Source organism: Cinclus cinclus, chromosome 6 (genome assembly GCF_963662255.1).
Source record: "Cinclus cinclus chromosome 6, bCinCin1.1, whole genome shotgun sequence".
Lineage (NCBI taxonomy): Eukaryota > Metazoa > Chordata > Aves > Passeriformes > Cinclidae > Cinclus > Cinclus cinclus.
The window spans coordinates 19669928-19690002 of NC_085051.1; the positions used below are offsets into that span (position 1 = coordinate 19669928).

General features: G+C 40.5%; 1 protein-coding gene across 1 annotated transcript in view; it reads left to right on the plus strand.

The window, feature by feature from the left end:
- The first annotated feature begins 5632 nt into the window (after window positions 1-5632).
- The window catches only part of LDLRAD3 (low density lipoprotein receptor class A domain containing 3), a 64594-nt gene continuing 50151 nt past the window's right edge, over window positions 5633-20075 (plus strand). The window contains exon 1 of the mRNA XM_062495243.1: window positions 5633-5735. Coding sequence (XP_062351227.1) covers window positions 5648-5735 — 88 coding nt within the window. The 5' untranslated portion in view covers window positions 5633-5647. The remainder of the gene's footprint in view (window positions 5736-20075) is intronic.

Sequence of the window (20075 nt, forward strand, 5' to 3'; positions counted from 1 at the left end):
GCAGTGAGCATTAATCCAAGTCTACCTTAATGCCACTGGTATTATCTTGCTGACAACATGCTGCTATTGCCAGTGAAGTTTGTGCATGCACATGTTAAACTGAAGTTTATAGGCAAAGCACTTTCTTCGTGCTCAGCTTTTAAATTCTTCCTTTGAGTGCATCACCTGCATTAGTAGATCTCTGTAAATTAGGCATTGAGTGAGTCACATGGTTCAGGTCAACATAAAGAAGTATGAAAAGAAACATCTGTCCTGAGGGACTAAATTCAAAGAAGCAACTGGACCTGAATGTAAGCATTTGGAAGTAGTTTTGTGTGCTCTGAGGAATCAAATCTTGTAATAGCCTACCAGTCACTTGACAGTTCTTATTTGCAGTCTTTTAAGATGACAGAGGAAGTTGAAAAAATGTTTGTTCAAGTCTGCTAATATTGCTGGCTTTTCTTCAGTTGTGATGTGTTTTGCTGGTGATCAAATATTGGCATGTATTGAAGGTATGTCTTTTGGATGCCATCTTGCTGCAAATTCCAGTTACTGACTTGCTGTAGTCTCTCTCCATTTGTTTTCATAACATGCTGCAGATTTCAGTAAAGTTAAAACAGATTTCTGATGTGCTTAAATCAAACCTGGTGTGGATTTACACCTGGCAAAGGTTTAAGCAGAAATTAAAAATGAGTATGGAGTATAATGTGTGCATGGTGTGACAGGAAAATATCATCAGTAACCCTTCAGCCTCACAGCTACATACCAGCCTGATCAAAATAATTCTCTTCACGTATGAAAAGCTTTAAACAGCAATCCATTGAAAATATCCTGACGATCCCATAATTCCCACAAAAGACATGCCAAAGGTTTGGCAGCGAAGAGTTCATGTTTCATCCTTGGTGATAGATCCTTTTTGCCATAAGGCTGATGTTACTGACATCCTTCATGAGGGCAACGAACACATAAGTGTCCTGTATTTCTTCCTCAAGACTTCCTTGGCCAGGCTGATTGCCTGCTCTTACTGATTATGCTTTCTGATACAGAGCTGTGTGATCAGTAGTGATCTGTTCTGTAATGTGCACCGTTCTCTGGAGTGCTTTCAGGTAAAGGTGGTTTTGTGAAGGATATCCTTGACTTGTTTTCTTAATACAGTGTGAAGTGCTTGTTCAGTATGACTTGTCCTTTCATTTATTTTTCCCTGATTATTTTTTGGGGAATATTAAATATTTAGATACCAGCATTTTTGGAAGTGGCTGCTAAAACACATTGATTTTCCTTACTCAGTCCCTTTCAGAGTGAAACACGAGTCCATTTTTTATATTCAGCCCAGATGGTGTGCTGCTTAAAGTGAGCAATGTGTTACAGTGAAAATGGACTACTTTTCCCCTTCTTTCCTTCCTCCTTTACTTAACTGAACACATCCCTGTAGCTCCTCTTTGGGTTGAATTCAAAATTAATCAAAGAGGCTGCAGAGTAAATATGTCAACTATTGGAATGCCAGTTCTGCCAGATTGAAGGAGTTTCTGCCCCGCCAATAGGCAATGCAGCAAGTTGGCTACACAAAACCTGACATCTTTATGGACCTTGTTAGAAAAATGGACACAGTGTGGTTTGGTCCTTGCCATGTCTGTTCTGTGTCTGTTCCACTGCTCCTCCTTGTGCCTGTGCAGTCCTGCACTGGGCTGTGCACTCCGTGGGCAGGAACATCGCATTCCTGAGGGCTGGGAGCTGAGGACCACACTGAGGATTTCTTTGAGGGTTTTTTTTTTAAAATCCATTAAAAAAGTGGATTCCTTCACAAAGTGTGAGGGAAGCAGAAGGAGTAATACAATTTAAAACAGTTCCACATGTGCCATTGTTTTGACAGTTTTTTATCCACCAATGGATTTTTTGGACATGGAGTAATGCACAGAACAAGTTTCATTGGCTATTACTCTCAAATTGCTCTCTGTAACATGCAACTCTCCTAGGAGCTGATGAAGGTTGTGTTTTAAGAGAAGTTTGGTTGCTTTGAAAGTGGACTGAGTCAGAGTTCCCATTCTGCAGTAAAGCTTGGGTAGGGCTGTCTGCAAGTATCTTGATCTGCCACTATGTTCTGTTTATTTGGTGGAAGGGTTCATAATACATCCTTGCTTTAAGAGAGTATTGAGGATAAGATTAATATATGACAAAGGAAATCCTGTAAACAACTTACTGGGTAACAAAATTTGATACCTGTTCCTGGAATGTTGCTTCAGTCTAATAGGATAGAAGTATGGCATTTATTTAAAGGAGTTGTTAAAAGGAACTTGATAATGCTTTTTTAGGGAAGTTGTTTTTTTTTGGTTCATGCTTTTTGAAACTCTAAAAATTCTAAAATTAGGTAGCTTGGTCTAAAATATTTTCATTAAAGGAGTGTTGAGATCGTGGCTGAAACTTTTCAGCAAGATAACAGCAGTAGATCTGACAGGAGCTGACCTTTGATTATTCTGCACAGGTGTTAAGAGTGCTTGAAATGCATCCATTTATGTTTTTCCTCAGGAGCACCAGGATGCTTTGTGGGGCAAAGGCAATTCTGCTGCTGGGACAGGTGGCTGTTGGTTCTTACCTAGCAACTTGCCCAAGTCAAGAAGTCTCACTTAAATATTCACTTTGCATTTTAAATAGGTGCTGCTTCCATGTAGAAGGGGGCAGCAGGTTGAATGAGAGATATATGAAGTTAGAGTAGAATGTAGTGCAGAGCAATGGTGAGATGCCATGAGACTGGCACCTTTTTGATGTTGTTGCTTAGATGTACTGTCTTAGTTGCTTAAGTTCTGAGAGAGCAAAACCCTTGGTAATTTCTAGTTCTCTTGTCAAGCTTGAATAAAGGTCTGTTTTATATGAGAGATTTATTCTTAGCCAGGACATTTCAGTTTTATAATATCTGAGAACTTGTAAATTCTAAGGAAAGTTAAGAAAATTACCAGGAAAGTCTCCCAGTAGTACCATACTGACCTGAAACTGTTTTTGGGGGGGCTGTGGAGAATTTGCTGTTGAAGCTCTTATGTGCCTTACAACTAGCTTGACACTAGTACTTTGACTGAACTCTACATTGCCAAGAGTACCGAGGTATCTTTCCTATCTTCATCTGACAATGACATTCTGTAATTTTGTATTACTGTGTTAGACGTTCTCCAGTTGCAGGCAGGGGTGGTGTTCATGCACTGAAGTGGTTTGCTGATAAATGGTTGTGTACATGCAGGGAGCTTTACCCTGCAGCCGTTTGAGTGTGGTGATTTTCATTTGGTCATTACTTAGCAGGTACATGTCAGTGATACAAAGACTGAGCCGAATGTATTCAGTTACTGTTGTAAGGGGAAAAAAAAACTCCATAAACAACACCAAAGCCCTCACTGGTTGAGCACTGAAGTGCAGAGCTCAGCTGTGATGCTGTAAGGCAGCACGAGCCTGGGGCTGCTGACTGGCAGCACGGTGTCTGTTCGCTGTTTCATGGCAGGAGTAGCCAAGGACAAACTGTTGCCTTTGCTCATTTAAAGTCAGGGTCTCAGGCACGAAGCAAGTTTGGGTGTAGCGTTTCCCCAGGAGCTGCTGGGGCAGTGAGGAGCCTGCCTGCCTGAGCCTGTTCCAGCCTGCTGTAGGTTGTAACAGTGTAGAGAGCAAGCCTGCTGTTTCTCCCTGGGAAGAGTAGTGATCCAGGGCATGAAACTGAGGTTTGAATGGCACTGCTGAAAGATGTCTAGTTGCCTGCTGCATGCCTGAGCATGCTTTTTGGTGGCTGTCACTCTCTTTCTTTAAGGTGCTACATACAGCAGGAGAATTACAGGTGGCTCTGGAGACCTTATTTCCACCTTTTTTTCTGAACTACATTGTCTTTTAACAGCTCAGGGCAAATTTCCATTGCAGCATCTGCTCTGTGCTGGCATATTCTTGACACATCCCCAGGAAAGTCAGCCATTTGAAAGGAAATACATTGTTTTAGAGAGACATAGGCTTAAAGAGAGTACCTCCCTGAAGCATTTCTCTCGTGTCTTTTGAAATAGTGATGTGAAACTTGGCAGTTTGGCCTGTGTCATGGATGGAGCATTTTTATACATTTTGGGGGAGGAAGGGAACAATCTACATTTGGCTGATTCAGAAGTTTCTGAAAAGCCTCATGAGCTAATCATGCTATAAAACTTATTATTTTGGTAGATGTGTTCTCCAGAGATGTCTGTACAAAGCAGAGTCCTTCTGGGACTTCAGGAATTAGCTAGGACAAAAGGTCTTACCTGAAACTTCTAATGCTGGTAGTTGTGATCTGCCCTGTGCTCTGTGCAGCACTGAAGAATGGGGCACTTGCCATGGTGTGTTCATAATAGTTTTCCTTGCCTTTGGTATTCAGGCCTTCCTGGGATGGGAAGGAGTTGGACTGCAAAAGTAACAAGAAGCAAGATGACATATGGATGGGCAGTGGAGGGAACCAACTACAGCTCTTGCATTCCCCAGAATTAAAAAAATTATGTACTTATCCTCAAAATAGATAAATGATAGGTAAATGGTTAAGCTTTATGTCAGCTTAGTTTGTTCTTCCTGCTTCTAGACCATGAAGGTATGCAGGTTGGCAAGGGGGACATTTTTTTGTGACTCCTCCATCCTTACCTGGGAAGGTTTGTATTTCTGGGGCTTTTTTGCCTACTCGAGTGCATATTGCCTGGGACTAGTCTGGAATATGACAGGAAGACAAGGGGAAGAATATTATTTTTCTCGCTATCTGCCTTGTCTTGCACCTTCACCCCAGCTCTGTGACAGGTCATGCCGTTTTGATGCTTATTAAAGTCATTGAGTGTCATTATCCTTCCTTCACTGAAGTTCGAGTTTCTGTGATGTCTGCATTCCAAAAGACAATGCACGAAGTGAGAAAATGGTAGATTAAAATATCTGACTAGTGCTGTGTTTAACCTTGAAGGCAAAGCTCTAGGTTTCTTTCTCTCACTGTTCTCTGGATCTCCAGTATCCTGCTACTGTGCCCCCTCTACCCGGCAGACTCAGCGTGCCAGCTGCCTTACTAACCTGTGGACAGATGTGTGCCAGGGGACTGTATTAGCATCAAGAAGCTCAATTCTCACTTTGATCTAACTTTGATTGTTTAAACTTAATTGAAAATCTAGTATGAATTAGTCACTGTGTTACCTTGTGCCTAGCCCTTGGCTAACAACAACAAAGTATTCTGCAGGTTAAGTACTAATCTGACAAAAGCAGGGGAGGATAAAGCTGAGTTCATGTAGCCTCATCAGTTTTACTTTTGTATAGACTGACCCTGTGAAGAAGAGAGAATTATTTTTAAACAAACATTGCTTTGACCTGAGTATACATAGAGGCTGCATGTGTATTCTATAAAGAAAATAGCAAGATGAAATCTGCAAAATAGTCTCAGAGAATGGAGAACAGATAAAATAAGAATTTAAGAAAATGAAAATGCTACCAAGTACCATGCTCAGGATACTGATAGGATAATGACAAAATAACCAGGGTCAAGGTCCGTTTGTTTCATCTTCATTCAACCACTAGTAAACAGCTTGCTCAGTGACAGCTTTTGCTGCCTTTGTTAGTACTCAATGAACTTACCTCTCTTTCATTTGCCGCAGACAGCCAGCTGTTGCCTGGGAATAACTTCACCAATGAATGCAACATTCCTGGAAACTTCATGTGCAGTAATGGACGCTGTATCCCAGGGGCCTGGCAGTGTGATGGGCTGCCAGACTGCTTTGATGACAGTGATGAGAAGGAATGCCGTAAGTGACCATTGCTGTGACCTTATCGTGCTTTTGATCACAGGGCTTGGCTAACTAGTGTTACTGCTGTGTTCTGTGTTAGAGAAGGAACAAAGCTGCTGCCACTTTCCTCGTTTATATCTTGTTGGAAAAAACAGTTAGGCTTTATTGTTTCAGGTCTTTAATGTTCTTCAGTGTCCAGTTTTAATACAGCCCTTGGGGAGATGGATAAATTGAGATGGACTTGACTTATGATTCTTCCATGATGTTCTGTGATTTTTAGAGATCGTGCATGTACTGCTTCAGCACACTGGTGCAGTGCTGTAAGTTGACCTTCACTACCATCAAACATAGTTCTTTCCATTTCAAAATTATTGAGTGTATCCTGTGATTTTTGTTCTCTCCAATCAAAGTGCAATTCTTAACTCCATTAACTTTAACAATAACTTGCTAAAAAATAGGCTACGTTAATTTGCTAATTAATGTGTTTTAAAGTTTTAATCCTTCCTAAAGAACTTCTAGTTCTAGAGAGCTAAAAAGTCTGATCTGGTTCTCGTCTGTGATTTCATCTTTTCCTTAGTGTTAAGTAAGACTTAGTTAATGTTACTCAGTCATGACATGAAACTTTCTAGCCTACATGTGTTAACCAGACAGCAAAATTATGCTGTAGCATAATGTTGTGATTTGAAATCCAGTTGAGAGTGAAAAAAATCAAATTTTATATGATTCTAGAGCAGCTGAGAAATTTCTGAGATGTTTACATGTAGCAAATGTGATTTCTCTATGTGTGTACTTTACAGAGGTTTTCATTACATTTAAACTGAATTTATAAGAAGCTTACCTTTCCCAGGACATTTCCAAGACATTATCAGCTTTGCTGATAGAGCAGAAGGAAAGAAGAATAGCTTCTTTCAAATTACCTGACTAGAAATACATGCATTGTTAAATGCTCTTGCTTTTTTAAACTTGATTCTTCTTCTTTAACCCCAGTAATCCATCCCTTTTAAATAATGGGGCTTTAATAACTGTGCTGTGTAAATCTCCATATATAGTTTTGCTTTAAGCCAGTGAGCTTTGCTCGCTTTCTAAAGAATTAAAACTATCTTTATGAAGTAACTAATGCTTTGCAGTCTTTATAAGGCATCAGGCTTGTGTTGTAACATTGAAGACAGGTTAATTTAATTTTTTTTCACACTTATATGTTAGCATTAAAGGATAGGCGTGTTACAAGGATTCATCAGTGTCATGCATATCTGTTTAAACCCTAGCAGAAATTATATCAGTGGAAGCTTAGGCAAGAATAAAAATATCTAAAGTTCAACTTGTACCTTTCAGTGAGGTGTTCCTGATGACAGCAGCTGTGGGACTCAGGTTCCTCATTACTTGGCTATTGAATAGACTGCTGGCATGACTTTCAGTGTGCTGCTTCTTCTTTTTAAAACATGCCGAATGACAGTACTTCCTTGCATTTGAAGGATACACACCAGGAGTTTCTGTATCTCTTAAGACTGTTGTCAGTTTCTGCCTTGCATAAATTTTGTTTCATTTGATATAATTAGATGATGTTTATGAAGATTTTCTTGATGAAGGCTGGACTGGGTATTTACTCAGGAATCAGTAAAAAGAAAATAGGCTTTGTGACTCTCTGTTCAAAGATTTCCTTACCAAAATCAGTTGGGTCTGACGAATTACAGATAGTAGTAAACTGACAATAAAATATAAATAGCTGTAAAATGGCAGTTCATAAAAGCTGTTCTTGTCACCACAGACTTAAATAAACCTCGGTGATGTAGGCTATGCTTCAACTATGAATTTTAAGTTGCTGCAGAACTGTCCTTCCTGTTTTTTTTCAAATACTTTTATCCTGCTTGATTGGCTGACAGTTTCCTGGATGAGCATCCTTTTGATCCTACACAAATTGATGGAGATAATTAGACTCTTCTTTCCTCTTGCCATACATCTATCTGCTGGTTGAATCACCCTCACAAATGTAAAATTAGCATGCAAAAGAGACTTGCAGGGAGAGTAATCGATGTGAATCCTATGCTGGCCTGCTGTTAACAGGTCAGATAAGCCAAAACAGAATGGAGATAGTACTCATTTGAATCTCCACATTTGCAGTGTTTCCAACCAGTCTTTTACATTATAAAGTAATCAGAAGTTGGATGGGCTTATACAGACCAAATCTGGTGTTAGATTTGTTCCTAGCTCAGAGAAAAGGCATTGTAAAACAGCCTTATAGGTATAATTTTTTATTTTTAAAATAATTTTGGTCTACACTTAGTTACTTTCCTTCCATTGGAACAGGGCTCTACTTCCTAAAACTTACCTTGCAACAAAATTAGAGTTCTTTGTTTTCTGCAGTGATTTTGCTTTGCAGTAGCTGAACTGTTGATGGTGAACACAAAGCCATAGGAGTTGCATTAGCAGCATGAGATGGCTGAGTTCCCAGTGTGTTACTACTCACAGCTGTACTTTAAGCTGCTTTGTCTGTGATTCCTCATCAAGTAACTATTTCACATTAAAATGTTTGTGTGTGAGTAGGAGCTTGGTTACAGGGTTAATTTGTTGTGAAGATGAATATGCTGTATTGTGGCATGACCATGAGGAAGTAGTCATGTACGTGTGTGGTTATGTGGAAAGTCTCTTATGATTTGTCTTATGGTTGAACATGGATGTCCAACAATAATTTATCAATTCTGTTGCTGTAGCATCTCATCCTGTCTGTCCCCCTTTGAGCAGGAAAACTTTGAACTCCAGATCTGTTTCTCATTTTTTGTGGCTAGCAAATAGAAGAGTGATGGTCTGAGTGTGAGGAGGAAATAAGATGCAAAACAGAATTACCTGCACATTGTCCATTCATGTCTTACCTCTTCCTTTTGTCTCTTTTCTGTCTCCTCTTCTGCAGGACCATCTCTGTTAACCATGTCACTTTGCTTATGGCCTTTCCTTCATGTCCCACACTTGCCAGAACCCACATACTATCTGTAGTCTTCTGTGGGTCCTCTGTGCCTTTACCTGTCATGCTAACATGTCCCATGCCAGCTGTCTTTGTGCTGTTTAGTGCACAGAACATTTCTCATACTCTTGCCTTCTCTAATGGTGATATGATGACTGAAAAATTTTACCTGTTTTTATCTGGGGAGGAGCATTGAGCAAAGGCATGGAAGCGAGTGAGTAAGCTGAGACAGTGACTTCTCATTGTTGTACATAAGAACTGCTGCTTGAAGAACAACCTTGCTTTGTTTTTTCCTCCAAGCAACTAATTGAGCTTGAAAAAGATTAATTTACCATATCAATGTGAATGTTTTGTGAGTACTTCCAGTTCTCTGTAGTTTGAGTGAACTCCTATCCTCAGTGTATCTCCCAGTGAAGAACTGTTCATCTCCCTGTCTTCTGGTTCTCATCAGACTGCTCCTCAGCCTGTGTAGTCCAGTATCTGTCCTGAGCATTTCTTTGAAGTGTTGCTATTACTGCTGCTTTTCACCTGTGTAGATGATTTATAAAGGAAGCTGAGGCTCTTCTTAACAAATGCAGGATCTTTACCAACAGGAATTTCCTGTGAAGTTTGGGGGGATTGATTGCATAGATCCTTAATCCTCCTCTGGCTGCATACCAGGCATTATAGATACCTGGGATTAGTGCTTGCCCTGGTCAGGTAGGGAGCTGCATGCTGTCAGCACTCAGTTCTTTCTCTTATCAGATATGGGAGATACAAAATTTTCCAAAATAGACAGCCTGAATGGTAAGAGCCTAGAAATGTGTGCTTGCATGTTTCAAAACATTTAGAGGTAAATGGATTATCTCTAGTGCTGGCTTTTATACCTACCTGCTGACCAATTCCTTTGGAGCTAAGACCTGTGTCTTGCTCTTGGAAGAATTCTTATCTTGAGGTTTAAGAGTGCTCTAATATTCTTAGTTAAGCTCATAATTTACTCTGTCATCTCTGATTCCTCTTTCCTTTGCTCTTTGTATTAGATCTTTGTATAATAATAATCTTTGTATTAGATTATTACAGAGAGAACATTGTGAACTAGAATGGCTTTTGTCACTAACGAGCAGCAGCTAGTGGGGAGATGGCATGTGCTGCCTTTGTCAGCTAACGAGCAACAGATGGTGGGGATTCAGAGCATGGCACATCATCCACGCTAAGTGCCTGGCATGACAGCAGCCAGAATTAGAGACATACCAAACACCCAGGAGTCTAGATTTTCCTCTGTCGCTCTTCTGAGAGATGCCAAATTTGTATGTTCAGCTATGAGCAAATAGTGTCACACAGTGAATCAGTGGCTATCTGTGTTAATCCAAGGGCTAAAGAGTGTAAGCTTTGGGCTAGTGTGGATAGCCTTGGGGCAGTGTGTTCTCACGTTTGAAACTTCTGTCTCACTTGTTTCTGTTTCTGGTTGGCACTTGCTCATTCAACACAAACATAAAGGTAAAGCAGATTTCTGAGTCAATGCTAAAAGCTGTGACTGGGTTGTATAGATGTCTCAACAATGGGGCATCATCCATGCTTGTAAGGATGTGCTGCCAGCACACTCCTGGTCTGGCTAGCAAGAGCTGGTCTGTAGGAACATCCAGAACTGTGGTAATAAAAAGCTCATTTCATCACCAGCAATCCATCGTCATTAAACCTTGCTCTGATCGTCCTTCAGACAGAGCAAGTCTCTATGGGGGAGAATGTCTTTGTTAAATGTAGTGCTGCATGAAAATGGTCCATTATAATTAGGGTTCCCCAGACAGGTATTGAAGCTACCTGCCAAGCAGGCTTCCACTAAAGGTCAGTTTTGTCTCTTTTTCCTGAGACACGTGTGCTTGCAGGGAACCCAGTGCAATCAGAATTGAAGGTTTTGTAATACCTGCAGTCCTGGGTTGCACTCAGCATGGTGTGGTGAGCCGAGCTTTTCTGCAGTTTCACAGCAGAAGGCTAACTCTCATGTTCCTGAACATTGTGTCTTGCATTTGGGCAATCTGAGAAATCAGTTTAATCCAAGAGTCCAGTAGATCCAGTAAGAACATTTCTGTTTCTCTGTAAGGGAATTGAAGCCTTTGGCACTCCTGAAGCCAGGGTCCTGGTGACAAACACTGTAGGAACTCCTACACCTGGTAGGCTGCATGCCATAGTGCAAGGATGAAGGCATGAGGTGGGAATGTATTCTGATTACAGTTGTGACCATGCTTCTGTTGCTGGTTTTGCTAGCATTTTTAACTGTCTTTGTCAGGCAAGTAGAATAACATTTGAGATAATCCAGTAATTACTTGTTCATTGCTGATATGTTAGCATATTAGTCTTTGATTTCATCTTCTCTTGTGTATCTCTTAACTATGTTCTTACTTTTATCCTGTGGAGGTGGAACTGTGTGTTTGTGTATAATAAACATGACCTATTTTGTCACATTTCATTCTGTGTGTATCTGTTCTATGTTGAGTATGTTTGCATTTCCGTTTAATCTCTTTAAATGCACACAGGGTTTTGTATAAATGTTTTATAGTCTCAGAAGATTTTATAGATCTGGTGTCATTGGGGTGTGGAGTGCTAGGCTGGGAGATGTGGCGCAACTAAGCCTGCATCATTCAAAGTGTTTGTATCTGCATGCTAGCTCTCTTCACTGGTGGGGACTTAAACAGGATCAGCAGTATATTGTAGTTTGAAAGTGCCGCCCATAGGAACCATATTTAAGTTTCCCCGAACCTTATTTTCTTTATTTTTTCCATCTCCACTACGAAGCTTTCTTACAAGACAAGTGTTTACTGCTCCCTCTGGTGTTCACTTGCAACAGGTGTTGGAGCTCCCTAAATTGAGGAGCAGCGTCGTTCGTAATGATCACTTACACAGGGCCGTGGAGGAGAGAGAAAGAGGCTTTTCACAGGAATGCCAAGTGAAACCCACGCTCTGCAATTAGTAGCCCGGGTTTCCTAGATCATGCGAAGAATATTTTAGTGTGCTCTAAACCCTTTCATTTAGGAAACTGAAACGCTTGAAGAACAAAGGCAGATTAGCTAGGTTTTCTGCAGGTGAATTTTGACTGATGTAATTGCACTCAGTTGCTACAAAAGAGGTAGGATTTTTTAACAACTACATCTGAGGGCTGGAAAGTATTTAAAGAAGAAAAAAATCCCACTGAAACCAAAGTCGTGTCTGAGGGAAGTTGGTCTGTCATTGGAGAAGCTCTTGAGTGCAAAAACTCCTACACTTGCTGGCACAGGATGCAGTAGGAAGGAGGTGGATTGAATGGGGACTGCAACAGCTTCAAAGCCATGTCATATGCTTGGAAGCCTCAAATGAGGACTGTCAGACTGCCTTTGTCCTGCCCGCTTTGATGTAGGGTATATTTCAGGCCTCTAGATTTGTTGCTGTATGTTGATTAAAAAAAACAAACAAACAAAGGTAATTTATGGAGTTTGCCCTCAATCAAGAGCATGCTTTGAATCTGCTCTACAGGAAGCTTACAAGTTGATATAGTAAGGCATATGATCATATGTGTGCATGCTTTTCCCTTTGTAAGTCCCAGAATTATAATAGAGGCAAAGGCAAAACTGAGTACTAAGTGGTCGTTGCTAACAACTCAAATCGTTCTGGTGACAGTCTGAATTTAGATGTGTCCTCACCTTGTGTTAAGGTTTGCTGTGAGAGCAGTTGAAATCATGACTTCCACACTGCTAAGAATAAGGAACCAGCTTTAGTAGCCACTTTAAAAGACAGAGAAAAAAAGTCTTGCAGAGACAATGAGTTCTGCAATCTTTATAAGGTATTTAATAAGTGCTTATTATGATAGTACAGTTATTATAGCTGAATACATTTTGCTTGGATTTAACCACTCAGCAGGGTCAGTCTAATGAATGGCTTTCATGTACAGGAACAAAGGGCACAAAGTAACTCTGGTTCCTATCCTTTTAAATGCCAGGCTTTCAGTTCAACAAGCAGAGCTCACTGCACTGAAGAATGAGATGTTTTGTTAAAAAAAAAAAATCTGCCCCATTCAGAAGGGATTGTCTAAACCAGTTGAGATCTGGAAATACAGCAGTGGGCTAGGACTTGTGCAGGACTAATCCTACCTATCAGTAAAGATTACTGACTTTGAATTAATATTCAGTAGCCCCAGAAAATGATTCTTAAAGCATCAGTTAAAGCCAGGTGTAGACTAAGAGTAATTCTACGGAGGATGAGGGACAGGGTGATGTTTGGAGGTGCTTTCAGATTCTTGGTATTAAGATCCAGCATTACATACTTGCAACAAGTTTTTGTAGTTTTTGCCCCTAACGTATAAAGGTGAAGGCATCTCAGTTGCTGCAATCTGTAGCTGTTAGCCAGGTGCATTTTTTAGTTTTGAGAAGTTACCCTTGCTGATAAGTTGTATTCTGTCTTGCTAGTGAACAGCTTATACCCAGTGTGAGCTAACTAGCTGTGAAGTGGTCTTGTATCAAAGCTCACTACATTTTGAAGACGATAAGTATTCATTAGTTGCTTATTTGCAAGTAAGTGATTTAGTGATCTTGCACTTTAAAAAAACCTAAGAATATAAAATAAAAGAAGTCCTAAAAGGGGAACTCCGGCATTGAAATCACTTTTTCACATCTGAGGATTTTGTTACAACCTTATGATTGTAACACAATTCAAAAGTATTAGAGCTGAACTTGTAATCTTTAGGTCATCAAATCTCTGTCTGCTGCTTCAGGAAGTGCGGAGTGGCTGTGATAAGGTTCAAAGAGTACTTACCAGAGGGTTAGGTAGCTGTGAACTTCGGGCATTGTCTGTGTGTAGTGGTGGAGGTGATGACAAGCCTCTGCTGCAAATGGGTATGTCCCAAGACGGACAAATGGTCGATAGGAACAGTGGAGCTAGCTGTCAAATACTGACGAATTTGAAGTGCTCCGTGATCCCCTGTGAGCAGGAAGGAGGGTGATACAGGCACAACGGAAAAGGTAAATGATAAATATATTAATATAAAAGCAGTATGTTAAAATAACTAGTATAATTACAGCAGATTGAATACTCCATAGCTCTGAGTAGTGCTAACATCTATACAAAAGGTGGGAATGTGAGGCTTGTGGCATTTTTTGAGAGTGTGATCTGAGAGTTTGACTTTCCTTGTAAACAGGACTAACAATCTACCTTTGTGGTGCCCTGCTTTACACTACATCTCCATCTAGTGCACTTTAAATGCTTAGAGAGAAAACAAGAGGAGTCACAGAATCTCAGTATCTCAGAGTTATTGGAATTGGAAGGGGTTTCTGAAGGTTAAAGTCAAACTCCCCTGCTAAAGCAGGTCCACCTGGAACCAATTGCACAGGATCATGTTCAGGTGGCTTTTTAATATCTCCAGATGAGGAGTCTCTGAGCAGCACAAGCTCTAGTCACATCTCAAAATCACTGAATGCTTTTAAGTCTCCTTCTGTGTTTCTTGCCGCTTCCTGTCATCTCCTGCTTGACCAGGAATTATTTCTTGCAGGTAGGTAAAAACATCAGAATTCTTAAGCAAAGCTGAATGTTAAGCAATGCATGAAATGAGCATCTGTATTAATTGGAAGATGCTATAAGGCAGCTGCTGATCTTTTTGCCACTTAATCAGATGGCTCTCAAACTTGGAATATCAAACTGGAATTAGCTCTTGTTTTTATTCATGATTAAATAACCAAATACTTAGTAGTTGTAATAAGATTTGTGATTAAGTGACCATGGTGAATGTTTCCTTTGAAGCTCAATTACACATGAGTAAGGGCAAGTGCAATAGCTGCTTATGTTTCATAGCTTCTTATGCAGGAGATCAAGAGGGTTTGTGGTGATAATTATTTAATCCATTTGATGAGGGTCAGTAAATAGCCTAGTTGTAGAGCTTGGAATTGGACAGGTTTAACAGCTGGATGGAATCAGTGGCACAACTGAAAGAAAAAGAACAGGTAGGTAGAATCCCAGAATGGAGTGAGGGATTGTAGCCCATCAGACTGACAGATGTTCCTGAGGAGCACTGCTACTGAAGTGCCTTAAGGGTGGTGTTCTGTCCTGCCTGTTTGCATCCTGAGTAACTCAACAACTCTGAAATTGTACTTACTTTGTCCTTTAGTATGATGTTATTGTTCGGGTTGTTTAGTGAGTAGTAACTTCTAAAATATTTTTCTTAGTGAGAAACTGCTTCACTGGATGTCTAGAAACCAAGGGTTTTGTCTGTGCTCTCCTCTGACATTTCTGCTTTGTGATGATTTTGAAGGACTAAAACATAGACTCTTGGACCATGAAAGTTTACTTTAGGGCCTTACTGTCTGGCAAGAATTAAAGGCCACTGACTCACGGTAATTCAGTTCTGAAGTGCTTTCTTTTTTCACCCTTTTAGACAGAAGCCATTTACTTTTCATGGCAGCAGACTCTCTTGGCTTTTTTTTGCACCAGCATTGTCCTTTCTTTTTTACTGCTAACTGTAGTGTAAACATTACTTATGTAAATGGTTTATAGTTTACTATATTGGAGGCAACCCCTGATGCTTCCTACCGGGCTAATTTTACTTAAAAAAAAAGATAGAATTGCTTCCTTTAAAATGCGCCACATTTTAGACTCTTTTTCTCTGTGTGCATTAGCAGTTTAAGAATGGCAACTCTTTCACCTGCCTTGTTAAACAGGGAGCAAAAGTAAGAGTGAGCCAAGGGCTTTTTGTAGGTGCAATGAATGCTCTGCAGTTGTCTGTGTTTTATATCATATCTCAGTAAATTAAATAGTTGCCTTGTTTTGAATTTGAGAAGTTCTGGCATGGTGGACTGTTGGGTGCATTTTAAAGTGGCAACATTTCTCAAGTGCTAGCTTTTTTCTAGATAAAAAAGCAGGATAAAAAAGAAGAGAAAGCTAGACAGCCTTGTTCCAGAGCTTTCTGTGAACCAGCAAATGATGCATTTGCCTTCAGTGCTGAGGTGGCTGAGTGACTGCAGGTAGCAGTGGCTTTCCCATTGGGAACAGAACTGAAAATGCTGTAGGGCCCAAACAGCAATTAACAAACCCAAAATAACTGTAAGAGTTAACAGGGTTTGGGTTTATATCAGTTCTTGGGGGTGAACTTGTGTTTCATAACGTTGTTAAATCAATCCTTCTTTGTTAATTGAAGTTAAAACCTTTATCTCCTTCACATAAAGCCTTTACTGAAATGCTTCATCTCACCACACATTCATCAAAAGAATCTGGTTTCAGAGTGCTTTGTGATGTGGCTATGGCATCCCTTACCTAAATTACCAACAGCAGAGGAGTTTAAGGTGGTTCATTATCAGTCAGGAAGAGACTGATTTGCTTTGCAATAATGCAGCATCTGCATGCAGTGGTTTCTGTCTGAAGAGCTGCTCTTGTCACATGCAAGCAATCGAGTTTTGATTAGCTGAATAAATTATTATCTGTTGTTGAGCTGAGATTTGTAGCTGTGAAGCAGCATAAAGTTACTTTGCTTGATTGTTGCTTGGAAATGTTCTGAGGCAACAACTTAGTTCAAAGATGCTCAAGTTCTGTGCAGTTTAGTTCTATCTGTACGTTGTCACAAAATGTCAACTCTTCTTTCTGCTCCATCCTGTTTTCTCACTTAAGATTATAAAATAACTGAGAAACATTTTAAAACATAAATGTTTGTAAAGTTAAAAGAAGGAAACATGCTTGTCTAGTGTCCCCATCATGTGAGGTGCCTGGTGTGTGCTCTCTTCCCACGTTGCATGCAGTAATTGGTGCCCAGTTCACTATAGCAAGCTGTGAAATGTTTGAGGTGTAAATAAGCTGGCTCAACAGTAGCAGTCATAGAATCACATAGAATGGTTTGGGATCGAAATGATCTTAAAGATCATCTAGTTCCAGTTCTCCTGCCATGTGCAGGGGTACCTTTCAGTACATCAGATTTCTCAGAACCCCATCCAAAATGGCCTTTAACACTTCCAGGGATGGGGCATCTGCAACTTGTCCGAGTAGCCTGTTACAGTGCCTCACCTCCCTCACAGTAAAGAATTTATTCCTTGTATCCAAACTAAATATACTACTCCCTTTCATCTTTAGTCCTATCACCACATGCCCTTGTAAGTAGTCCCTGTCCAGCTTTCTTGCAGATCCCCTGCAGCTACAGAAGTGTCACAGTATGGTCACCCCAGAGCCTTCTCTTCACCAGGCTGAACAACCCCGACTCTCAGCCTGGTCTCATAGGAGAGGTGCTCCAGCCCTGTGATCTATTCTCTGGACTTCCTCTAACAGGTCAATGTCCCTCCTGTGCTGAGAACCCCAGAGCTGGATGCAGCACTCCAGGGGTCTCTCAAGGACAGAGTAAAGAGGAAGAATTCCCTCCATTGCCTTGCTGGCCGCACTGCTTTGGATGCAGCCCAGGATGCATTTGACTTTCTGGGCCACAGGTGCACATTGCTGGGTCATGTCCAGTCGCTTCCACCAGAATCCCCAAATCCTTCTTGGCACGGCTGTTCTCAGTCCGTTTACCCTCCAGCCTGTCTTGACACCAGAGTTTTCCTCAACCCAGGAGCAGCACCTTGCACTTGGTCTTATTAAACTTACAGATACTGTTAATTTTAAAATGCATTTGAGGTCTTTGCTGCTCCATCTATGAAAAGAAAAATCACCTGTCCATTGCAGATCAGTTGTAACCTAAGCAGGTTCCAAGTCATTGTCTCCATGAGTATCAAAATTGCTTTTATTCAATAGCATTATCTATATACAGCGTAAGGCTTTACATGGCGCATGCCAAATCTGATTTCTTACTCTCTGCTATTGTGCGTCTCTGCTGAGAAATAATAAAATGGATTACACTTTTTTAAAAATAGTACAGTTTCACACTTGGATCCTAAAGATAGCAAAATGTTTTTCTGTTACTGCTGTAGAGCTGTGCCTGCAAACTGTCACATCCTCAGTGGAGTGTACTACTGGTCCTGATGGGAAGCTAGTGTTTTTTTAAGAGCTTTGAAAGAAGAGGGTGGGAGGATTTGGTTCTGAGTAGCATAAGGAGCGACTTCACGCACTCACACATACAACTGCCAAAATAGTTTCTTTGAACTTTAGTAAAGCAACCTGGAGGGAACATTTGGCAAACTTGTACTGCGACCAGCAGCTCACTGCACCATCTTCACCATTCGCTTCACGTTTGAACTTTAGGAGATGAAAAGAATATTTTAGTGAAGAGCATTTTCTTCCCATGGGTAATGGAGTCACAGGAGGCTCCTCAAGTTCATGGTAATTCACTGGCACCTCTTTTTAAATACCACAGCAATTCCCTTTTGTGTAATGTAAATACAGATTCACATTAATCTTCCAGTCCTGGGTCACTTCTGCCATGAGTAGGTAACAAATGAAGGGTGAAACAGGAGTGAATTGATCCTTTTTGCCATAGGCTCACAAATTGGTTGAATGGCAGTTTTTTGGTGGGTTTTTTTGTGCTTGCTATATTGAATCCAGACAGGATCTGTATTTGAGTAGCCTTTCTTTAGCCACAGTTTTGCAAGCTGCTCTGTGGTTTCTTGCTGTATTTCACCCCTTCCTGTCCAATGTGTGGTCTCTCAGTTTCTTCCTTTCTGGAGATATGGGTTCAGGGGGACTTGCCTGTTCCTTTAAAAACAAACTTCTTTCCTTCCCTTTCCTTTAGCTGGTTATAATACCTTGGCTAAATAAGGTCAGACAATCCGCATGCGCCTGTGTACTTTTTAACTTCTGTCATTTCCTGATATCCCTGTAATTCTTGATTTTCCCAAGCCTGTTTCAATCAAGCGTAACAGAGAAGAATATAGAGGGCAAAGACATTGCTGTCCTTGAAAGCTAGTAATTGAGGCTGAAATCACTGAAATAGCCAAACAGATAGCTGCTGTTAGATAAACATAAAGCTTCTCACATACAGATCTGCCTGAAAACTTGAAACCTGTGCAGTAGAAGACACAATGATGAGCAAAGGAGAAGAAAACTCTTTTTGTAACAGTCATGTAGTGGGACTTGGAATTGCAGAGGAATGCTGGGATAGTGCAGCACATGACTTCAATATGCTATAGGCTGTCATGATCTTGGTATATGTATCTGCTACTTGTTAGTGTGGCAGAGAATTGAAGAAAATGACAGCCCTTCATGTTTAGGGTGTTTCCAGAGATCCTGCAGAATGGGAAGGTAGATTTCTGCTCTGGAAGAAATTATTGTCCCTTCCATAGGAACTTAGGAACAGCGACCAAAAAACACTTACTTGGAAAACTTGGGAGAACTATGCCAGCGGACAAGAAGGATGTCAAATTAAAAATAAAGCTGAAATTCCTCAGCGGAGTTCTCCAGAGTCAGGGGATGTGAGTTGGACTAAGACTTTACTGGTTTCTCATTTTTCCTGCATTTGTGTACAGTATATGAAAAATGAATTTTGTGTCTGGAATTGGAACTTGGAAAACTGTTTGGGAGCAAGGCTTGTGTCTAATAACTGACTGACTGAGCGACTAGTGAATTACCTTGGTGGCTGAAATGCTCTTTTATATTTCTAGGGTCTCTAATGTAGGTATGAGTTGAATTGGGATTGGTTTATATATCATGTCTGTTGTGAATATAAAGAATTGATTTTGGGTTTAGTTTGTTATTTTTTTCTTACCTCCAATTAAAAAAATATAAAAACAGTGGACTATAGAAAAGGAAAAATTAGAAATAATTTGAAGGTGTTTAGTTCCTTGTTTGTTTTTGGTCTGTGGTTACTAGTATGTGTTTTTTAATGAATAGTTATTCTAAAACAGAATTTTCTTGTTCTCTGGCTGCTGTCTCTGGAGGAGAAGACAGAAAAATGTCTGAGGATTAAATGTTTAACTAAACATTATATAACTATCTAAGTAATACTTGCATTAGATAATTGTCCTGAATGGTTTCTCCCTCTTTTTTGGTGGTGTATCTATATGCTTTATACAGAAGGAAGAGTCCATCTTCCAGAAACTTGACTTTGTTCCTTGTGATTCCAGCATGGTTTTCTTCCAGGTGTGGCCAAACATTAAATATTACTTATGGCTTTACTGTGGTAACTCAAGGGAATGTCCCAGATGTTCTTTGGACCCTTGGGGGCCAGAGCAGCCAAGGATATTTTGACCTGTGCCTATCATACCTGAAATGGGGCTCTTGCAGTGCTCACCGCCACTTCTGACTGCGTGTTCACTCTGCTTGTGACGTCTCCTCTTCAGGGACCCAGAGGCTCTGGTTTTGATGACTCTCAGTCTGAAATCTGTCAGGAAGAATAGGCTACAAGAGTAAGAGAGTGGTCCATGCTAGAAATGTTAGAAGATTTTCAGAGAGGACGGCGCGCATCACTGAGTATGATTTGCCAGAAAGTTGATATCCTCTGAATTCAGACCAAGTGCCTAAACCTGCTTGGAAAAATGGGATCCAGTAAATGTGAAGCG